This window comes from Haliotis rubra, unplaced genomic scaffold, assembly GCF_003918875.1.
Source record: "Haliotis rubra isolate DU_JTF1 unplaced genomic scaffold, ASM391887v1 Scf24, whole genome shotgun sequence".
Taxonomy (NCBI): Eukaryota; Metazoa; Mollusca; class Gastropoda; order Lepetellida; family Haliotidae; genus Haliotis; species Haliotis rubra.
Window position 1 is genome coordinate 1,729,747 of NW_025766447.1, and position 19,197 is coordinate 1,748,943.

Consider the following 19,197-nt stretch of genomic DNA (forward strand, 5'->3'; position numbering starts at 1 on the left):
TTTGTACCCCCCAGACTAGATCACTCACTATGGCATGTACCCTACGGTACAGTTGATGTTTGTACCCCCCAGACTAGATCACTCACTATGGCATGTACCCTACGGTACAGTTGATGTTTGTACCCCCCAGACTAGATCACTCACTATGGCATGTACCCTACGGTACAGTTGATGTTTGTACCCCCCAGACTAGATCACTCACTATGACATGTACCCTACGGTACAGTTGATGTTTGTACCCCCCAGACTAGATCACTCACTATGGCATGTACCCTACGGTACAGTTGATGTTTGTACCCCCAGACCCTACGGTAGATCACTCACTATGGCATGTACCCTACGGTACAGTTGATGTTTGTACCCCCCAGACTAGATCACTCACTATGGCATGTATCCTACGGTACAGTTGATGTTTGTACCCCCAGACTAAATCACTCACTATGGCATGTACCCTACGGTACAGTTGATGTTTGTACCCCCAGACTAGATCACTCACTATGGCATGTACCCTACGGTACAGTTGATGTTTGTAACCCCAGACTAGAGACTAAATCACTCACTATGTTTATTACAAACAATACCCTACGGTACAGTTGATGTTTGTACACCCCGATGCTTTTACAAGCATTTATCCCCCCAGACTAGATCACTCACTTTTGCATGTACCTCTTTTCCCAATGAAACAAAGTTCACGAAAATATTATCTGTAAAAACATCTCGAGACATAGTAACTCTATCAAAATATATCTTACATCTATCATCTCTTGTCAGAAAATAATGTTAATATGTTACTGCCATCTTGAATTTGAATTTGTATTTGTATATATGTTTACAATATATGCTCTTGTACCACCAAGGTGGTTTATGAGAATATAGAATTGAATTGTATTGACATGTACCCTACGGTACAGTTGATGTTTTAAAGAGGAAAGAGGAAAACTAGTATTGATGATACACAGACTACCTAACTATCTACATATCCTCGAAAGACGGCCCCAGTTACCCATATGTTGTAGGATGTTGTAACCATGAACCCACAGAAAGAATGCTAACCTTTGGATCTCAACAGGGAAGCAGGTTTGTTACAAATTAGAAAGATTAACCTCTCGAGGTCAAAGAGCGATCTAAACGCTAGACTATGGCAAGGCTATGTTAAAATATAGGACTAGGGTCGGCTTAGGCCTAAAGTGACTTTGTGGAACAAAACCCAGAAAGCTATCAACTACAAGATCGGAGACATCAAGTTGAAACAAGTACAAGTCAATATATATGACATATTGGTGACACCACATACAGCCCTTTCTAGGCTACGGGGACCGACAGAAACATGCGGACACATGCCAGACAGATGCGGCGAATCCTGATGAGATGTTGTGCTGACTACACCATGGGGCATTCATACCGCTGGGCATAATGAAACGAATGGACAATCTCTCCAAATCAAACGACATTACACCGAATAAGGATTAGAACTGGTGTATTTTCTGTGATGAGCGAGTGCACTAACTGTGGGGCCACCGACACGGATGATCTGTAGCTTTAATCTGCAACAAACACGTCCTCGCGACATTTGCTGGCGAGGATGACACAAGAGGCTTTAACGTGCGACAACGCATTCGCTACAGTTACTGGAGAGAGAGCACTGCACAGAGCTTGTATCCCACTATACAGGGCTTAACGTGCGACAACGCATTCGCGCTACAGTTACTGGAGAGGGCACTGCACGGAGCTTGTATCCCACTATACAGGGCTTAACGTGCGACAACGCATTCGCGCAACAGTTACTGGAGAGAGCACTGCACGGAGCTTGTATCCCACTATACAGGGCTTAACGTGTGACAACGCATTCGCGCTACAGTTACTGGAGAGAGAGCACTGCACGGAGCTTGTATCACACTATTGTATCACATACCAGGCTTAACGTGTGACAACGCATTCGCGCTACAGTTACTGGAGAGAGCACTGCACGGAGCTTGTATCACACTATACAGGGCTTAACGTGTGACAACGCGTTCGCGCTACAGTTACTGGAGAGAGAGCACTGCACGGAGCTTGTATCACACTATACAGGGCTTAACGTGTGACAACGCATTCGCGCTACAGTTACTGGAGAGAGAGCACTGCACGGAGCTTGTATCACACTATACAGGGCTTAACGTGCGACAACGCATTCGCGCAACAGTTACTGGAGAGGGCACTGCACAGAGCTTGTTTCCCACTAAACAGGGCTTAACGTGTGACAACGCATTCGCGCTACAGTTACTGGAGAGAGAGCACTGCACGGAGCTTGTATCACACTATACAGGGCTTAACGTGTGACAACGCGTTCGCGCTACAGTTACTGGAGAGGGCACTGCACAGAGCTTGTATCCCACTATACAGGGCTTAACGTGTGACAACGCATTCGCGCAACAGTTACTGGAGAGGGCACTGCACAGAGCTTGTTTCCCACTAAACAGGGCTTAACGTGTGACAACGCATTCGCGCTACAGTAACTGGAGTGTGAAGAGCTTGTAACACAGTGGCTGTATATTTACAGTGTTATCAACAGGTGATTGTGGTCGAATCGGCAGGAACGTGGGGTTAGTTCGGTTAAATTAGCAGGAGTTATTAAATGGGTATTTGTAATGAATGGGTGCGATGGGGTTTCAGTAAGTGAGTAGGGAAACGTCCGCAAACGTGCGGGGCTAGTAGGATCAGGGGGGATCATGAAACAGGTGCAGGGGTTAGGAACAGGCCAGTTTCATAAAGGGGAAAATTAAGGAAGTTCTGTAATGTAAGTAACAATGCGTGTTGGAGTATATTCTTACTTCTACATCAGGTGAATGGAAGCAGATAGCTACTTATGTGCGCATGAAAACAACAAATCAAAAGTGATGTGAGTGAGTGAGTTTTGTTTTACGCCGCACTCAGCAATATTCAAGCTATATGGCGGGGGTCTGTAAATAATCGAGTCTGGACCAGACAATCCAGTGATCAACAGCATGAGCATCGATCTGCGCAAATGGGAACCGATGACATGTGTCAACCAAGTTAGCGCACCTGACCACCCGATCCCGTTAGTCGCCTCTTACGACAAGCATGGGTTACCAAAGATCAATATTCTAACCCGGACCTTCAAAAGTTATGTAGTAACACAGGTGAACATTTTACACGTGTAACAGTATCGGTCAAACAATAGAGATATCAACAGAATAACAGAGTTATGTCAAGTTTGAATGTATTTACCACCAGGTGCGATGCCTCTTCATTGTGAGTGGTGATAACCAACAGGTGCGTAGGGGTATCAACATATGCGCAAGGGTATCAACAGGTGCGTAGGGGTTCACAAGTATCAACAGGTGCGCAGGGGTATCAACATATGCGCAGGGGTATCAACAGGTGCGTAGGGGTATCAACAGGTGCGTAGGGGTATCAACATATGCGCAGGGGTATCAACAGGTGCGTAGGGATATCAACAGGTGCGCAGGGGTATCAACAGGTGCGCAGGGGTATCAACAGGTGCGTAGGGTTATCAGGTGCGCGTGGCTGACGCAGCATGTGCTCGGGTTTTTTCAAAAGGGAATAAGAAAAGACAATAATAAAGATAGTTAAAAATGAAGGCATTGCGCTTTAGAGCGACCATAAGCTTACGTCGGAAGCGGCGCCCTGAAAAGTAGTGAACAGCATTAATAACAACATTTTAACTGTTCATACGCATCGTATAGTCATACATCGAGGTGACCAACTTTGGAGTTCAATATGCCCGAAATAGATGCTAAACACTCTCCAAAATACTTACACTCAACTGGCGGTTGCTTTGCGAGTTGTCTCATCTTACCTGATCACTGACCTGTCTTAGGGTAAGTTCTCTTAAACTATCTTATTGCAACGTGACGAATATTTACATATATTCATTGTCTAGTAGTTCTTGAAGTAAATCCAAATTATGAGGATGACAAGAGAACTTGCAAGATTTTCAACCCAGGAGTCGTACTTTTCCAGCATGAACCCGTCACACGGGATGTAACTGAAAAACTGTTTGATTCGGCATTACCTAACTCACAAACTTGCTCAAACAGGATTTTTATTATTGGCAGAAACACCTGAGTGAGTGAGTGCGTGAGTGAGTGAGTGAAGCAGTAAGTTTGGTTTTACGCCGCTTTTAGCAATATTCCAGCATTATCACGGCCGGGACTACCAAACATTGGCATCACACATTGTACCCATGTGGGGAATCTTTAGCGTGGCGAGTTGACGCTTTATACCATCAGGCTAACCCACTGCAGAAACACCTGAAAGAGCATTTGGTACAACGATTGTATAATGTTTTGTGATACACGAAGTCAATGTGGTAAGACTTCCGCTCGCATCCCTCCCTAGGAAAATATAGGACAAGTAAAGACAAACAGACACGCTGTGACACGGCAATCTAAATATTGAACTTCTGGAGGAGGATTTGTGCGAAAGACTTTCTATCAGTGCAGGCTGTTGTTGCATCTCGGCCCCGTGTGGACGCCTCTATGGCAGCACTCACCTCTTGGGCCCGATGGGTGGAGCTGGAACTTGTTACAGGTGAGTTTGACGTGTTGTTGGACGTACGTGCACCTCGTCTTCAAGGCCATCAGCTGATCTTTGGTCACGTACCTGTAGTTGAGCGCAAGGTCCTTGCTTCCGCGGTTGAATCGCACCTGAGACAAATAATCGAATGAATGAGTGAATATTGGCAATATTTCCGCAATATCATGACCAAGGGGAAACATAAATGGAATTCACGCATTGTACCATGTGGGGAAGCAAACCTAGGTATTCGACGAGGTGGGTAAATGCTTGAACCACTTGGCTACCTCGTCGCCCCAACATACTCGTGTTAGTTCCAAGTCATAGCATTTGCTAAGATGGTATCCAGTCATAATAGCGACGACCTGGCGGTACTCGGATACATACGGAGTATCATAATGTTGCCTATCACTATAGGCAGGTTGTACATAATAATAACCTACCGTCGCATATTCGTTGTGTTGGATGATTGTGATGCCCATTGGGGGTTCTGACTGCATCACGCACTGAGCATGAAACGGAGCGACGTTGGCTGCAACAAGATGTGGACAGTCACTAAACTGACACAAAGACGGAACTCCCCCCCCACATAAACAGACCCACTCTCAGAGTACGACGTGAGTCACATCACCCTCCCCACATTAACAGACCTAATTTCAGTGTATCAAAGTTTCAGGATGTCCCATGTCTATGTGAATATTTTTCTCATGACAAAGAGTAGTGAAACAAAATAATTCTTTTCTTCCATTGATTCCCTCTGTCAACAAAGTCCAAGGTTCCACGGTATATTATATGAATTAGTACAACATACATACGAGAGGCGATTGACAAGTTCTGAGTCTGGCATAGGCAGACGGTACCAACAGACATTAAAAGAATTCATTATTCAATAACCTTTCTGCATCGGCTTCAATCAGAGCTAGGTTATCACGAGACATGTTGTGCTTTAGCAGATATCTGAAGTTTTGAAACCCAATATGTTGACAAATTGGAATTTTCTCACTCCGGATCGATGTCTATTGAACTAAGTATTGGTTCTGCCTTCATTACAATATGATGGATTCTCAGGATGGTTCTGGTGCTGCTGACGTCATAGGACTTCCAGGACGGTGATTGTCTTCAAAGCTCTACCTGCAAAGCTTACATCTTACGGGGCCATATAAACGAGCAGCCTTCTCTTCGCGGCGTATTTTGATTTCTTCAAGGATACATTTGGTGCTAAGCCCTTCTTTGTAACATGTATGTGAGGCCCGGAACTTATCAATCAAAACTCGTATGAGAATTGTAATAAGAATTTTAACTGTAGTATTCTGAGATTGCCACTACTATGTTAAACATAAGTTGTAGAATATAATGAAAACAAGATCTGAATCGTTTTGATGCATTTGAATAATTAAAAAATGGGAATAGCTATAAAACACATCGTACGGTAAATAGCACGCATGCAAATATTAAAAACAAGCATAAAAGTTATTTTGGAACCTGTAACCAACACCATAAGAAAGTGTAAAAAGAGTAAAGGACTGTGGCACGTCACAAATATGAAGCCGCCTCGTCATAAGAAGCAGTGTCTTCTTTGTCGTCGGGACGTTCCGCGGGCGGTAGTAGTCAGATGTCGGGACGTACCACGGGCGGTAGTAGTCAGATGTCGGGACGTACCACGGGCGGTAGTAGTCAGATGTCGGGACGTTCCGCGGGCGGTAGTAGTCAGATGTCGGGACGTACCACGGGCGGTAGTAGTCAGATGTTGGGACGTACTACGGGTAGTCAGTTGTCGATAGTAGTCATATGTCGGGACGTACCACGGGCGGTAGTAGTCAGTTGTCAGGACGTACCACGGGCGGTAGTAGTCAGATGTCAGGACGTACACGAGATACGTACCACGGGCGTAGTAGTAGTCAGATGTCGGGACGTACCACGGGTGGTAGTAGTCACATGTCGGGACGTACCACGGGAGATAGTGGTTAGATGTCGGGACGTACAGTGGGCGGTAGTAGTCAGATGTCGAGACGTACCGTGGGGCGGTAGTAGTCAGATGTCGGGACGTACCACGGGAGATAGTGGCTAGATGTCGGGACGTACCGCGGGCGGTAGTAGTCAGATGTCGGGACGTACCGCGGGCGATAGTAGTCAGATGTCGGGACGTACCGCGGTCGGTAGTAGTCAGATGTCGGGACGTACCACGGGCGGTAGTAGTCAGATGTCGGGACGTACCGCGGGAGATAGTAGTCTGATGTCGGGACGTACCGCGGGCGGTTGTTGTCAGATGTCGGGACGTACAGAGGGCGGTAGTAGTCAGATGTCGGTACGTACCACGGGCGGTAGTAGTAAGATGTCGGGACGTACCGCAGGCGGTGGTAGTAGTCAGATGTCGGTACGTACCGCGGGCGGTAGTAGTCAGTATGTCGGGACGTACCGCAGGCGGTACGGGCGGTAGTAGTCAGATGTCGGTACGTACCGGGACGTACCACGGACGTACCACGGAGATAGTAGTCAGATGTCGGGACGTACCGCGGGCGGTAGTAGTCAGATGTCGGGACGTACCACGGGGGACGTACCGCAGGCGGTAGTAGTCAGATGTCGGGACGTACCGCGGGCGGTAGTAGTCAGATGTCGGGACGTACCGCGGGCGGTAGTAGTCAGATGTCGGGACGTACCGCGGGCGGTAGTAGTCAGATGTCGGGACGTACCGCGGTAGTGGTCAGATGTCGGGACGTACCGCGGGCGAGATAGTAGTCAGATGTCGGGACGTACCGCGGGCGGTAGTAGTCAGATGTCGGGACGTACCGCGGGCGGTAGTAGTCAGATGTCGGATGTCAGGCGATAGTCAGATGTCGGGACGGCGGGCGGTAGTAGTCAGATGTCGGGACGTACCGCGGGAGATAGTAGTCAGATGTCGGGACGTACCGCGGGCGGTAGTAGTCAGATGTACCACGGGAGATAGTACGTCGGGACGTACCGCGGGCGGTAGTAGTCGATGTCGGGACGTACCGCGGGAGATAGTGGTCAGATGTCGGGACGTACCGCGGGCGGTAGTAGTCAGATGTCGGGACGTACCGAGATTAGTAGTCAGATGTCGGGACGTACCACGGGAGATAGTAGTCAGATGTCGGGACGTACCGCGGGCGGTAGATGTCGGGACGTCCAGAGATGTCAGGTCGGGACGTACCGCGGGCGGTAGTAGTCAGATGTCGGGACGTACCACGGGCGGTAGTAGTCAGATGTCGGGACGTACCGCGGGAGATAGTAGTCAGATGTCGGGACGTACCGCGGGAGAGTAGTAGTCAGATGTCGGGACGTACCGCGGGCGATAGTAGTCAGATGTCGGGACGTACCGCGGGCGGTAGTAGTCAGATGTCGGGACGTACCGCGGGAGATAGTGGTCAGATGTCGGGACGTACCGCGGGCGGTAGTAGTCAGATGTCGGGACGTACCGCGGGCGGTAGTAGTCAGATGTCGGGACGTACCGCGGGAGATAGTCAGATGTCGGGACGTACCGCGGGCGATAGTGGTCAGATGTCGGGACGTACCGCGGGCGGTAGTAGTCAGATGTCGGGACGTACCGCGGGCGTAGTAGTCGGGAGTCAGATGTCGGATGTCGGGACGACGTACCGCGGGCGGTAGTGGTAGTACGTACCGCGGGCGGATGTCGGGACGTACCGCGGGCGGTAGTAGTCAGATGTCGGGACGTACCGCGGGCGGTAGTAGTCAGATGTCGGGACGTACCGCGGAAGATAGTAGTCAGATGTCAGTACGTACCACGGGCGGTAGTAGTCAGATGTCGGGACGTACCACGGGACATAGTGGTCATGTGTGCACATACGAGCACGCGGACTGGTCAACTCCGTGTCAATGAGAGCGTGGACTTCAGTCACATATGGGCGTTGTCTATAGTCATTCTCTGTATACGGGACGTGGTTAACAGTCACACTATGCGCACGATGCCAGGAAGAAGGTCACAATATGCACCAGGGCGTAGTTTATATTCATATTATTGCATACATGCGTGGACAAGAGTCACTTTCCATATCCATGAGGTGTGCATACCGGCCATATTCAACAGTCACACCATACATAGGGCGTGTTTCGGAGAACTTAATAGCCATGAGTTCGAAGCTAACGGGACGTAGTCTGCTGTTCTGCTATTTCATAATGAAATTAGTTGTAGATGTATGCATACCGGTTCCCTACACAGGCGTTGATACAGAAGTAGAAAGTATTGACCACTAAGGGTGGGTTGTACTGTCGCTGTGATGGTGACCTGGCCAGCTTGACGAAAACAGCCATTGGTCACCAATATTCAACTTATAGTACTCAGGATCTGGTGTAAGTGTTCTGGACGAGGACAGCTTTATTGACAATCGAATCATGCACATCGATTCCTCACATGCAACGTACAATAGTTGTGTTAAATATCATTACTGAACTTTGCAATTGTTATTCCTTTTTTTACTGGCTTAGTAATAACCACCAGCTGCCAGTTCCACAGTTAACCAGCGACCCCACATGTCGGGCATTCGGACAAGTGGGGTCTGTTTGTGTAAATGTGTTAATCTTGGAGGTTCAACAGAACCTCAAGACCTTTCTCCGTGAACATGCTGAATAAGGACTTGAGGTTTATATCTCGAGCATGCTCTTGCACAGTAATTGAAGGTTACATGCAGAGAAACATTTAGACATCAAGCAAGAAAAGTTGTGCTGTGCCTTTGCCTATATACATAACACATTAACACATTAGAAAATCAACTCCTGGAATGTAGACATCATTATATAGTTTTTCTTTGTCAACCATGGCTGTTGCTGAGTGCTTAGAGAATATATAAATCCATATGCTGTAATAAAAGTTTTATGTTGTGCGACAGATCTTTTAATCTTTTAAATATGTTAGCTCTCTTTGTAGTTTGGTTTCCGAGTAGAATAAAGGAACTACATGTATATCACACCACACGTCTCTAAAATACATAATGCAAGTTCTCTTGGCGTTGGAGTGTCTGAAAACATTCTAGTAGAACGTTTTACTTGTTACAATTTTTAAGTAACTTATAAGACTCCACGTAACCGAAATCAACAACAGTAAGTCACTCTGTGTATCTCCACTCCATGTTAGATATTTATAGACCTGTAGATGATTACAATCTTTCTAAATATGTATATTTTAGTTTAACTGTACGAATCCTCACAATTTCTGACATCATGATGACTTTTCGGGCCTGTCCGTTCATTCTCTGGCCAAAATATAAAACATCACTCGGTCACTCGGAGTTAAAATATCTTTAAATTACCCTTACAATGAAAAATATTATTTTCTAAAATGAGTGTCCATTTATCCTCATATGTGTAGAACTTGTATTGATATAGGGACTGTATCTATATCTGTAAACGCTTTAAGCATCTGTATACGCGTATCTGTACATGAGGCATCCTGCTGTAGAAATCGGTTTCCAATTGCGCAGATCGATGCTCATGCTGTTGATCACTGGATTGTCTGGTCCAGACTCGATTATTTACAGACCACCGCCATATAGCTGGGATATTGCTGAGTGCGGCGTAAAACTAAACTCACTCACTCACTCACTGCTGTAGAAAGGGAAACACGTCTATCTTTTTAAAATTGACATGCAGACCAGCCCCCTTCACTGCAACAGACTCGCGGACCTGACGCTGAGATTACTTACCGATCTTTGTAAGCAGGGCTGAAAGGCAGGCAGGTCTCTCTGATTAAATGTCATATTCAAGTAAAACACTTGACCTTAGTTTCATCCATGCGTCAACATGTAATGGAGAATCCATTTGATTCATATAGGGTGCTGAAACGTTTGTTCAAAGTTTCCCCAAAATTAATAGTAAATTGGCAGTGGTGAAAAAAATGAATATCACTAGATTTTTGTGGGACATACTCTGATTCCATTATTTTTTAGTTAACAGTGAAAAGGATGGTGCTAAATGAATGTATAGTTTACTGGACTCATCCCTTCCCTCCCTAATCCCAAATACAAATCAGATGGAGACTAAATGGTCACACTAGCAATATATTATCTATACCACGTAACACTGAACGTGGACGGACCTGGACCGGGCGAACCGTTGGGTTGATTGTGTGAGAGTTTGTTGCAGCTTCTCTCAGAAGAAATATGGCAGTTACGGTACGACCAGATATGGTGACCCACTCATTTACCATGGGGGAATAAATCCTCATTTTAAATACATTTTGGGCAAGTGACAATGGAATCGTGCTAACAATATTGATGATTATTGGTTATTATTCTACTTAGTTTGGAGATCAGGGGCTTAGATTCAGTGGTGGTAAATGTGAAGTAAGCACAAATATCCCTGGCATGCTATTTTGTGAAGGGACATATGCAAAATGTATCCTAGGTAGCGTATTAACATCCGGCTGCATGCTTTGAAATAAGCACAGTGTCACATGGTACATTTATCACAAGCTGGCTTCATGCTTTGATAAATGCACAATAAATCATGGTATAATAATCATACGTTGGCATGGACTAAAATAAGCCCAGTGATTCATGGTGCATTTATCATAAGTTGACTGCATGCATTAAAATAAGAACAGTATGTCATGGTACATTCATTATAAGTTGGCTTTCATTATAAGTTGGCTTCATGTTTTGATATAAGCACACAGTATCATGGTACATTTATCCTTAGCTGGCTGCATGCTTTGAAATAAGCACAGTGTATCATTGAACATTGATCATAAGCTGGCTGCATGCTTTGGTATAAGCACAGTGTATCATGGTACATTAATCATAAGCGGTCTGCATGCTTTGATATAAGCACAGTGTATCATGGTATATTTATCATAAGCTGACTGCATGCTTTGAAATAAGCATAGTGTATCATGGTACATTCATCATAAGTTGGCTTCATGCTTTGAAATAAGCACAGAGTATCATGGTACATTTATCCTTAGCTGGCTGCATGCTTTGATATAAGCACAGTGTATCATGGTACATTCATCATAAGCTGACTGCATGCTTTGAAATAAGCATAGTTATCATGGACATTCATCATAAGCATCTTCATGCTTTCAAATAAGCACAGTATCATGGAACATTCATCATAAGCTGTCTGCATGCTTTGAAATAAGCACAGTGTATCATGGTACATTCATCATAAGCTGGCTGCATGCTTTGAAATAAGCACAGTGTATCATGGTACATTCATCATAAGTTGGCTGCATGCTTTGAAATAAGCACAGTGTATCATGGTACATTCATCATAAGCTGGCTTCATGCTTTGAAATAAGCACAGAGTATCATGGTACATTTATCCTTAGCTGGCTGCATGCTTTGATATAAGCACAGTGTATCATGGTACATTCATCATAAGCTGGCTGCATGCTTTGAAATAAGCACAGTGTATCATGGTACATTCATCATAAGTTGGCTGCATGCTTTGAAATAAGCACAGTGTATCATGGTACATTCATCATAAGGTGGCTTCATGCTTTGAAATAAGCACAGTGTATCATGGTACATTCATCATTAGTTGGCTGCATGCTTTGATATAAGCACAGTGTATCAAGGTACATTCATCATAAGCGGTCTGCATGCTATGATATAAGCACGGTGTATCATGGTACATTCATCATAAGTTGGCTGCATGCTTTGATATAAGCACAGTGTATCATGGTACATTCATCATAAGCGATCTGCATGCTATGATATAAGCACAGTGTATCATGGTACATTCATCATAAGTTGGCTGCATGCTTTGATATAAGCACAGTGTATCATGGAACATTTATCATAAGCTCGCTGCATGCTTTGAAATAAGCACAGTGTATCATTGAACATTTATCATAAGCTGGCTGCATGCTTTGATATAAGCACAGTGTATCATGGAACATTTATCATAAGCTGGCTGCATGCTTTGAAATAAGCACAGTGTATCATTGAACATTTATCATAAGCTGGCTGCATGCTTTGATATAAGCACAGTGTATCATGGAACATTTATCATAAGCTGGATGCATGCTTTGACATAGATAACAGATGGTATACAGAGTATCCACCTTCATCACTTGGCCTAACTGAAAGCTATAATATTGATGATCTGTACAAGGAAAGAGTTCAACGGCTCTTGAATGGCATACTATTGACTGGCATACTTACAGGTAACAATGAACTTGGAAATCTATATACTATGTGCTATCAAATCTATACTCATTTCTATATACCATAAGATATATTCTCAATCTACTTGATACTATAAGATCTATATGAAATCCACGATATACCAAACTATCTATGAAGTTCTAACTAATGCTATACTATATGTACCGTGTCTATCGTATATAATACAAAAAGAAACAGAGGGCATCTTTTCAGTCTGACAACGTTGGTGCTATTGGTTGTTTATCTAGTCAATTCATTTAGCCTGTCGCTTCAAGTATGTCTATCTTTTACATCTAGGCACTGCAAAAACAATCTTTATCTATCTAGGCACTAAACGTACATACCCTTTTCTATCAGAACATTGAAACACCCCATTTTTTCATTACTGCACACCCTGCATATCAGCCACTGCAGTACATCCGTATATAAAGGCACACTACACCTGTTATGATCATCAAGACAATGAACCTATCTCTATATCTAACCACTGTAAGTATACTAGGCACATAAAGGAACTGTGCATACAAAAATTTAAAATCTAAATTTATCAAACCTATAATAGTTTGTCTTATGCTAGAATACCAAGTTCTATATGCCTCTCAAGAACTCTATACGTATATGAGTTTGTTTCCCTCTTTATGCACACCAATGTGTTAATACGGGCCTTTTTTATGTACACCCATCATGCACTGTAAGAACAGCATTTGTTATCTAGGTCCTTTAAGTACACATATTATGTTTATTTAGGCTCTTTAAGTACACCCATTATGTTTATCGAGGCCCTTTAAGTACACCTATTATGTTTATATAGGCCCTTTAAATACACCTATTATATTTATCTAGGCTCATTAGGTACACATATTACGTTTATCTAGGCGCTTCAAGTGCACCCGTTATCTAGGCCCTTTAAGTACACCTTTTATGTTTGTCTAGGCCCTTTAAGTAAACATATTATGTTTATCTAGCCTCTTTAAGTACACCCATTATGTTAATCTAGGCCCTTTAAGTACACATATTATGTTCATCTAGGCTCTTTAAGTACACCTATTATGTTTATCTAGACCCTTTAAGTACACCTATTATGTTTATCAAGGCCCTTCACGTACACATATTACGTTTATCGGGGCCTTTTAAGTACACCTATTAGGTTTATCTAGGCCCTTTAAGTACACATATTATGTTTATCTAGGTTCTTTTAGTACACCAACTTTGTTTATCTAGGCTTTTTAAGTACACCTATTAGGTTTATCCAGGCTCTTTGAGTAAATCCGTTACGTTTATCTAGGCCCTTTACGTACACCTATTATATTTATTTAGGCCCTTTAAGTACACCTATTATGTTTATCTATACCGTTTAAGGACACCTGTTTATCTAGCCTCTTTAAGTACACCTATTATGTTTATGTAGGCACTTTAAGTACACCTATTACGTTTATCGGGGCCTTTTAAGTACACCTATTAGGTTTATCTAGGCCCTTTAAGTACACCTATTATGTTTATCTAGGCCCTTTAAGTACACCTATTATGTTTATCGGGGCCCTTTAAGTACACCTATTATGTTTATCTAGGCCCTTTAAGTACACGTATTATGTTTATCTAGGCCCTTTAAGTACACCTATTATGTTTATCTAGGCCCTTTAAGTACACATATTATGTTTATCTAGGCCCTTTAAGTACACCTATTATGTTTATCTAGACCCTTTAAGTACACCTTTTATCTAGTCTATACAGTTACCTATTATGTTTATCAAGGGCCCTTTAAGTACACCTATTAGGTTTATCTAGGCCCTTTAAGTACACCTATTATGTTTATCTAGGTTCCTTTAAGTACACATATTATGTTTATCTAGGCTCCTTTAAGTACACCTATTGTTTATCTTTATCCACTTAGGCTCTTGAGTAAATCCGTTATGTTTATCTAGGCCCTTTACGTACACCTATTATATTTATTTAGGCCCTTTAAGTACACTATTATGTTTATCTATACCGTTTAAGGACACCTGTTTATCTAGCCTCTTTAAGTACACCTATTATGTTTATCAAGGCCCTTCACGTACACATATTACGTTTATCGGGGCCCTTTAAGTACACCTATTAGGTTTATCTAGGCCCTTTAAGTACACGTATTATGTTTATCTAGACCCTTTAAGTACACATATTATGTTTATCAAGGCCCTTTAAGTACACATATTATGTTTATCTAGACCCTTTGAGTACACCTATTATGTTTATCAAGGCCCTTCACGTACACATATTATGTTTATCTAGGCCCTTTAAGTACACATATTATGTTTATCTAGGCCCTTTGAGTACACCTATTATGTTTATCTAGACCCTTTAAGTACACCTATTTTGTTTATCTTTAAGTACACCTATTGTGTTTATCAAGGCCCTTTGAAGTACACCTATTATGTTTATCAAGGCCCTTCACGTACACATATTATGTTTATCTAGGCCCTTTAAGTACACATATTATGTTTATCTAGACCCTTTAAGTACACCTATTATGTTTATCTAGACCCTTTAAGTACACCCATTTTGTTTATCTTTAAGTACACCTATTATGTTTATCTAGGCCCTTTAATTACATCTATTATGTTTATCGGGGGCCTTCACGTACACCTATTAGGTTTATCTAGGCTCTTTAAGTACACCTATTATGTTTATCGGGGCCCTTCACGTACACTTATTATGTTTATCGGGGCCCTTTAAGTACACCTATTATGTTTATCTAGGCCCTTCAAGTACACCTATTATGTTTATCGGGGCCCTTTAAGTACACCTATTAGGTTTATCTAGGCCCTTCAAGTACACCTATTATGTTTATCTAGGCCCTTCAAGTACACCTATTATGTTTATCGGGGCCCTTTAAGTACACCTATTATGTTTATCTAGGCCTTTCAAGTACACCTATTATGTTTATCTAGACCCTTTACACACGCCAGAATGAAAAACTAGACACTATAAGTAGAACAAGGTAACAAGCAAATCATGTCACAGCAGAAGACTGACTTACCCCTCTTCTTCCGTCCTGAAATATCACATAGTTATACAAGATTAAGCTTTGAAATTCAAAGACGACATTCGACAATACGAGGACAGTGAATACACATTTCCCTATCCTGCGTATAAGAGAACAGACTTGGGAATGTGACTTGATCATACTTATGTAGCGGCCACATGAAATCATTAACATCTTAAAATTCACAGATCGTGCAATGCATATCAGACGATAACCTTTCTTGGGTTCTACACTGTCGAATACACAACCATCATCTATGGCGTGGGCCTGCTGATTAATGTCAGTACGGCCCAAACGCAGGTTCAAACAGCAGTATTCAAAAGTACGTTCAAAGTGTTATAGCTAAGCATGTTTCAACGTGTGATTTGAAGACTGACATATCAATTCTACAATTAACCAGACATAAATCCACAACGCGAACATCTATACATCTGTATTGCACTGTGCAACTACACACATCAATGACAGAAAACAGTTCTAGCCTTCACATACATCAGCTCCACGCACGGGAGATATATAGATCCAGATTTCAGAACGTATCCAATAATTGGAGATAAACGGTCTGTAGATCGACAAAACGCCGATGATAGAAAAACAGATTCCAGACTTAAGAGAACGCTTATCAACATTACGACAATTAGAGAAAACAATTCGAGAGCTAGTGCTGGCTATATATCAGTAGCGTACAGATGAGAACAGCTACAGAGTTCAGAGAGACACCAGGTGGAGAGAATCGTTTTTCAGCTCTGTATTTCAGTAAGACAAGGATGACTGAGAACAGTTCCAGAGCCAACAGCGACTGTTTATCAGCAGTTGGAGAGTTTCACTAAGAAAGTGAGAGGAAGTGGAGAGACTATATTACATATATTCGGATGTTCTGGAGCAGTTCGACAACAAAGAGAACCTGTTTGCCAGCAATACAATAATTGGAGACAACAGTTCCATAACTTAAAGAGTATTTGTAAAGGCAATTCAGTGATGAGCGTGAACGGCTCCGGAGCTGAGAGTCCAGATATTACAGGGGCGTGTATCTATCAGCGATAGTGTAGTTGGAGAACTGTTGCAGAGCAAAACGAGTCAATGTATTCATTATACACTGATCAAACAGTTACAGAACTGAAGGAATATATGTATGAGGAATTACGAGCGAGAACTGTTCGGGACTAAGTCTATTTATCATTAATACACCAATGAGCGACAACTCTTCAGAGCAAGAAAGTTACAAACTGTACGACTCGTATAGAAGTACAACGACCACAAACTATAACTAGATCTATGTTATACAGACTACAGCGAGAGAGCGAGAGAGAGAGAGACATTTCCAGAACTAAGTCGATATCTCAGTGATACACCAATGAGCTGATTCTTCAAGTCAGTAATAAACTGTACGACCCATACAGAAGTACAAATGCAGACCACAAAACTATAACTATATCTAGGTTATACCAATGTACATCAAGTAAAGGATATATGTGCAGTTTAACCTAGACAGTGATGACTAATTCGAGAACACTAGAAATATGTTGACTTACGTCTATAGACGTTACCTGAAAAAGATATCAGTCAAGAGGAGGTTTGAGAATAAATATCGTTTTCTTTATGACAGTCTAGGAAAGTATAGCTACAGGACAATACATCTCGAATTCAGTGGGATAACGCTTCATTTGTTACAAATAGAAATAAAATTGATTTTGTAATCACAATCTGAATACAATTCCATGTAGCACAAAGATGTGACGTAGCGTCATTCATTACACACCGTCCATCATATAAACCAGAGAATGACTTTCTGTAGCACAACCTCCTATTGCTGTTGGCGCAACAGCAGTGTCAAGGTCAACTTCTGGGCAGTGACCTCGTGGGCAGTGACGTCTGTGTTCATGGTCCATTGTATAGATAGACATATAAAGGCAAGGACATTTGGAAGGTCAAGGTGATGGTTACAGTAAGGAACAGTGCCATGGAGCAGATCCTATAACATGGAATGATTGGTAGGGAGGATGACAATCATTGACATGGCGGATCGGGTAAAGTGGATGTTGAAAAAACCAGTATTGTTATGAAAATGTAAGTAACACAAAATCGTCAAACAACCGCAGGATTGGAATAACTGGTTTTCAAAAAGATACAAATATAAGACAATGCAAAATGGTCTTGAATAAGCAGACCATTGCTGCGACCTGGTCACAGGCCACAGAATGTAACCTGTCCAGTTGCTACTCACACCATGGTCGCCATCTTGCCTTTCTGCCTGCAACGACGCTACAAGGTTAGCTAACGTGTATGTCGTCAATGTTTGTGACAAACTGTCACATTTCCAGGAAGAGACTCTGTAGTCTGTTTTGTGAACAAACCATAGTCTCTGCCATGAGATTCAGGAAATTTTGCATTCATCGGCAAGGAGAACTTGTAGAACTCAGTTGTAACACAGATTAGCAGATAAGAACTCTAACAGAATCTAACAGCAATGATGAAGTTAAATAATAATGTAAATTGGTCTTAAATGGTTATAGCTGAAAACATGAAGCATGGCAGATTGAATCATATACTGAAAGGTAAAATAAACGTCGCAATATTGGAAATGACATTTAAGTATCAATGGGGTATTTGAAGCTAATGAACACTGAAATCGAGATGCACGTGCATCATGTATGCATTCAGGCATAAATTGCCGGCTTGAATGGCAATCGTTGACTTGTTTTCTGAACACAGCAGCTATGGCTAGGTTAACGAGAGATCAACGACAACAAGCCATTGGACGTCAATGTGCTCGAGTCATTGCTATTGACTTCAGTTGCAGAGAACGAACGATAGAACGTCTATAGAACATATTTTTGGGGGTGCCCGATTTTTAGGCCGATTTTCCGAAAAATCCAAGATGGCGTCCAAGATGGCAACCAAAATCAAGGATTTCTAATTCTAACACTATGTGACTTTTCCCCGCTGGATTACAGCAGAAAACTTTGCACAGTGCCAGGGAACATCATGATGACCGTCCATGTAGTGGTCGACCCCGTATAACAACACGTCGCCAAGACCGTCATATCGTCCATCAATACCTCACGTTAACCTAGCCATAGCTGCTGTGTTCACAAAACAAGTGAACGATTGCCATTCAAGCCGGCAATTTATGCCTCAATGCATTCATGATGGACGTGGATCTAGATTTCAATGTTGTGTTTGAGCGAACTTTTTTTGGGCAAAACAGGCTAAACGAACAAACTATGTTTGGGTTTCCTTTCCAAGAAGCTATAAAATGATTATTATGGAAACACACATTTTTTTCATACGTGTCATACAATTTAGTGTTTAGATAACACGAGGTAAAACGTAGATACTATACTACCCATCAAAAGTTTAGACTCACTAGTGTAAATGTAGCCACTTACTTCAGTCAACTGTTCTAAACTAGATTTGGGTGAATATTCCATAATTATTAAAGGTACTGTTTACACATGAACTGATGTATTGAAAAATAAATTCGTAACGTTGAAC

General features: G+C 42.6%; 1 protein-coding gene and 1 long non-coding RNA gene across 9 annotated transcripts in view; one reads left to right on the top strand and one right to left on the bottom strand.

Moving 5' to 3' along the window:
* The window catches only part of LOC124278610, a 93,581-nt gene that overhangs the window by 41,230 nt on the left and 33,154 nt on the right, over window positions 1-19,197 (bottom strand). Inside the window, exons 16-20 of one of the 8 annotated variants that reach the window (XM_046714361.1) lie at window positions 17,235-17,249; window positions 15,697-15,711; window positions 10,215-10,232; window positions 4,983-5,071; window positions 4,517-4,670 (exon numbers count right to left, since the gene is read on the bottom strand). In XM_046714361.1, the coding sequence (XP_046570317.1) occupies window positions 4,517-4,670; window positions 4,983-5,071; window positions 10,215-10,232; window positions 15,697-15,711; window positions 17,235-17,249 (291 nt within the window). Of the gene's footprint in view, window positions 1-4,516; window positions 4,671-4,982; window positions 5,072-10,214; window positions 10,233-15,696; window positions 15,712-17,234; window positions 17,250-17,926; window positions 17,954-19,197 lie in introns of all 8 variants that reach the window. The other 7 variants (XM_046714362.1, XM_046714363.1, XM_046714365.1 and 4 more) reach the window with 7 other exon arrangements.
* Window positions 6,330-7,554, top strand: LOC124278611. The gene is made up of 4 exons (XR_006899131.1): window positions 6,330-6,382; window positions 7,026-7,171; window positions 7,422-7,454; window positions 7,539-7,554. It is a non-coding gene; the product is annotated as an uncharacterized LOC124278611 (long non-coding RNA).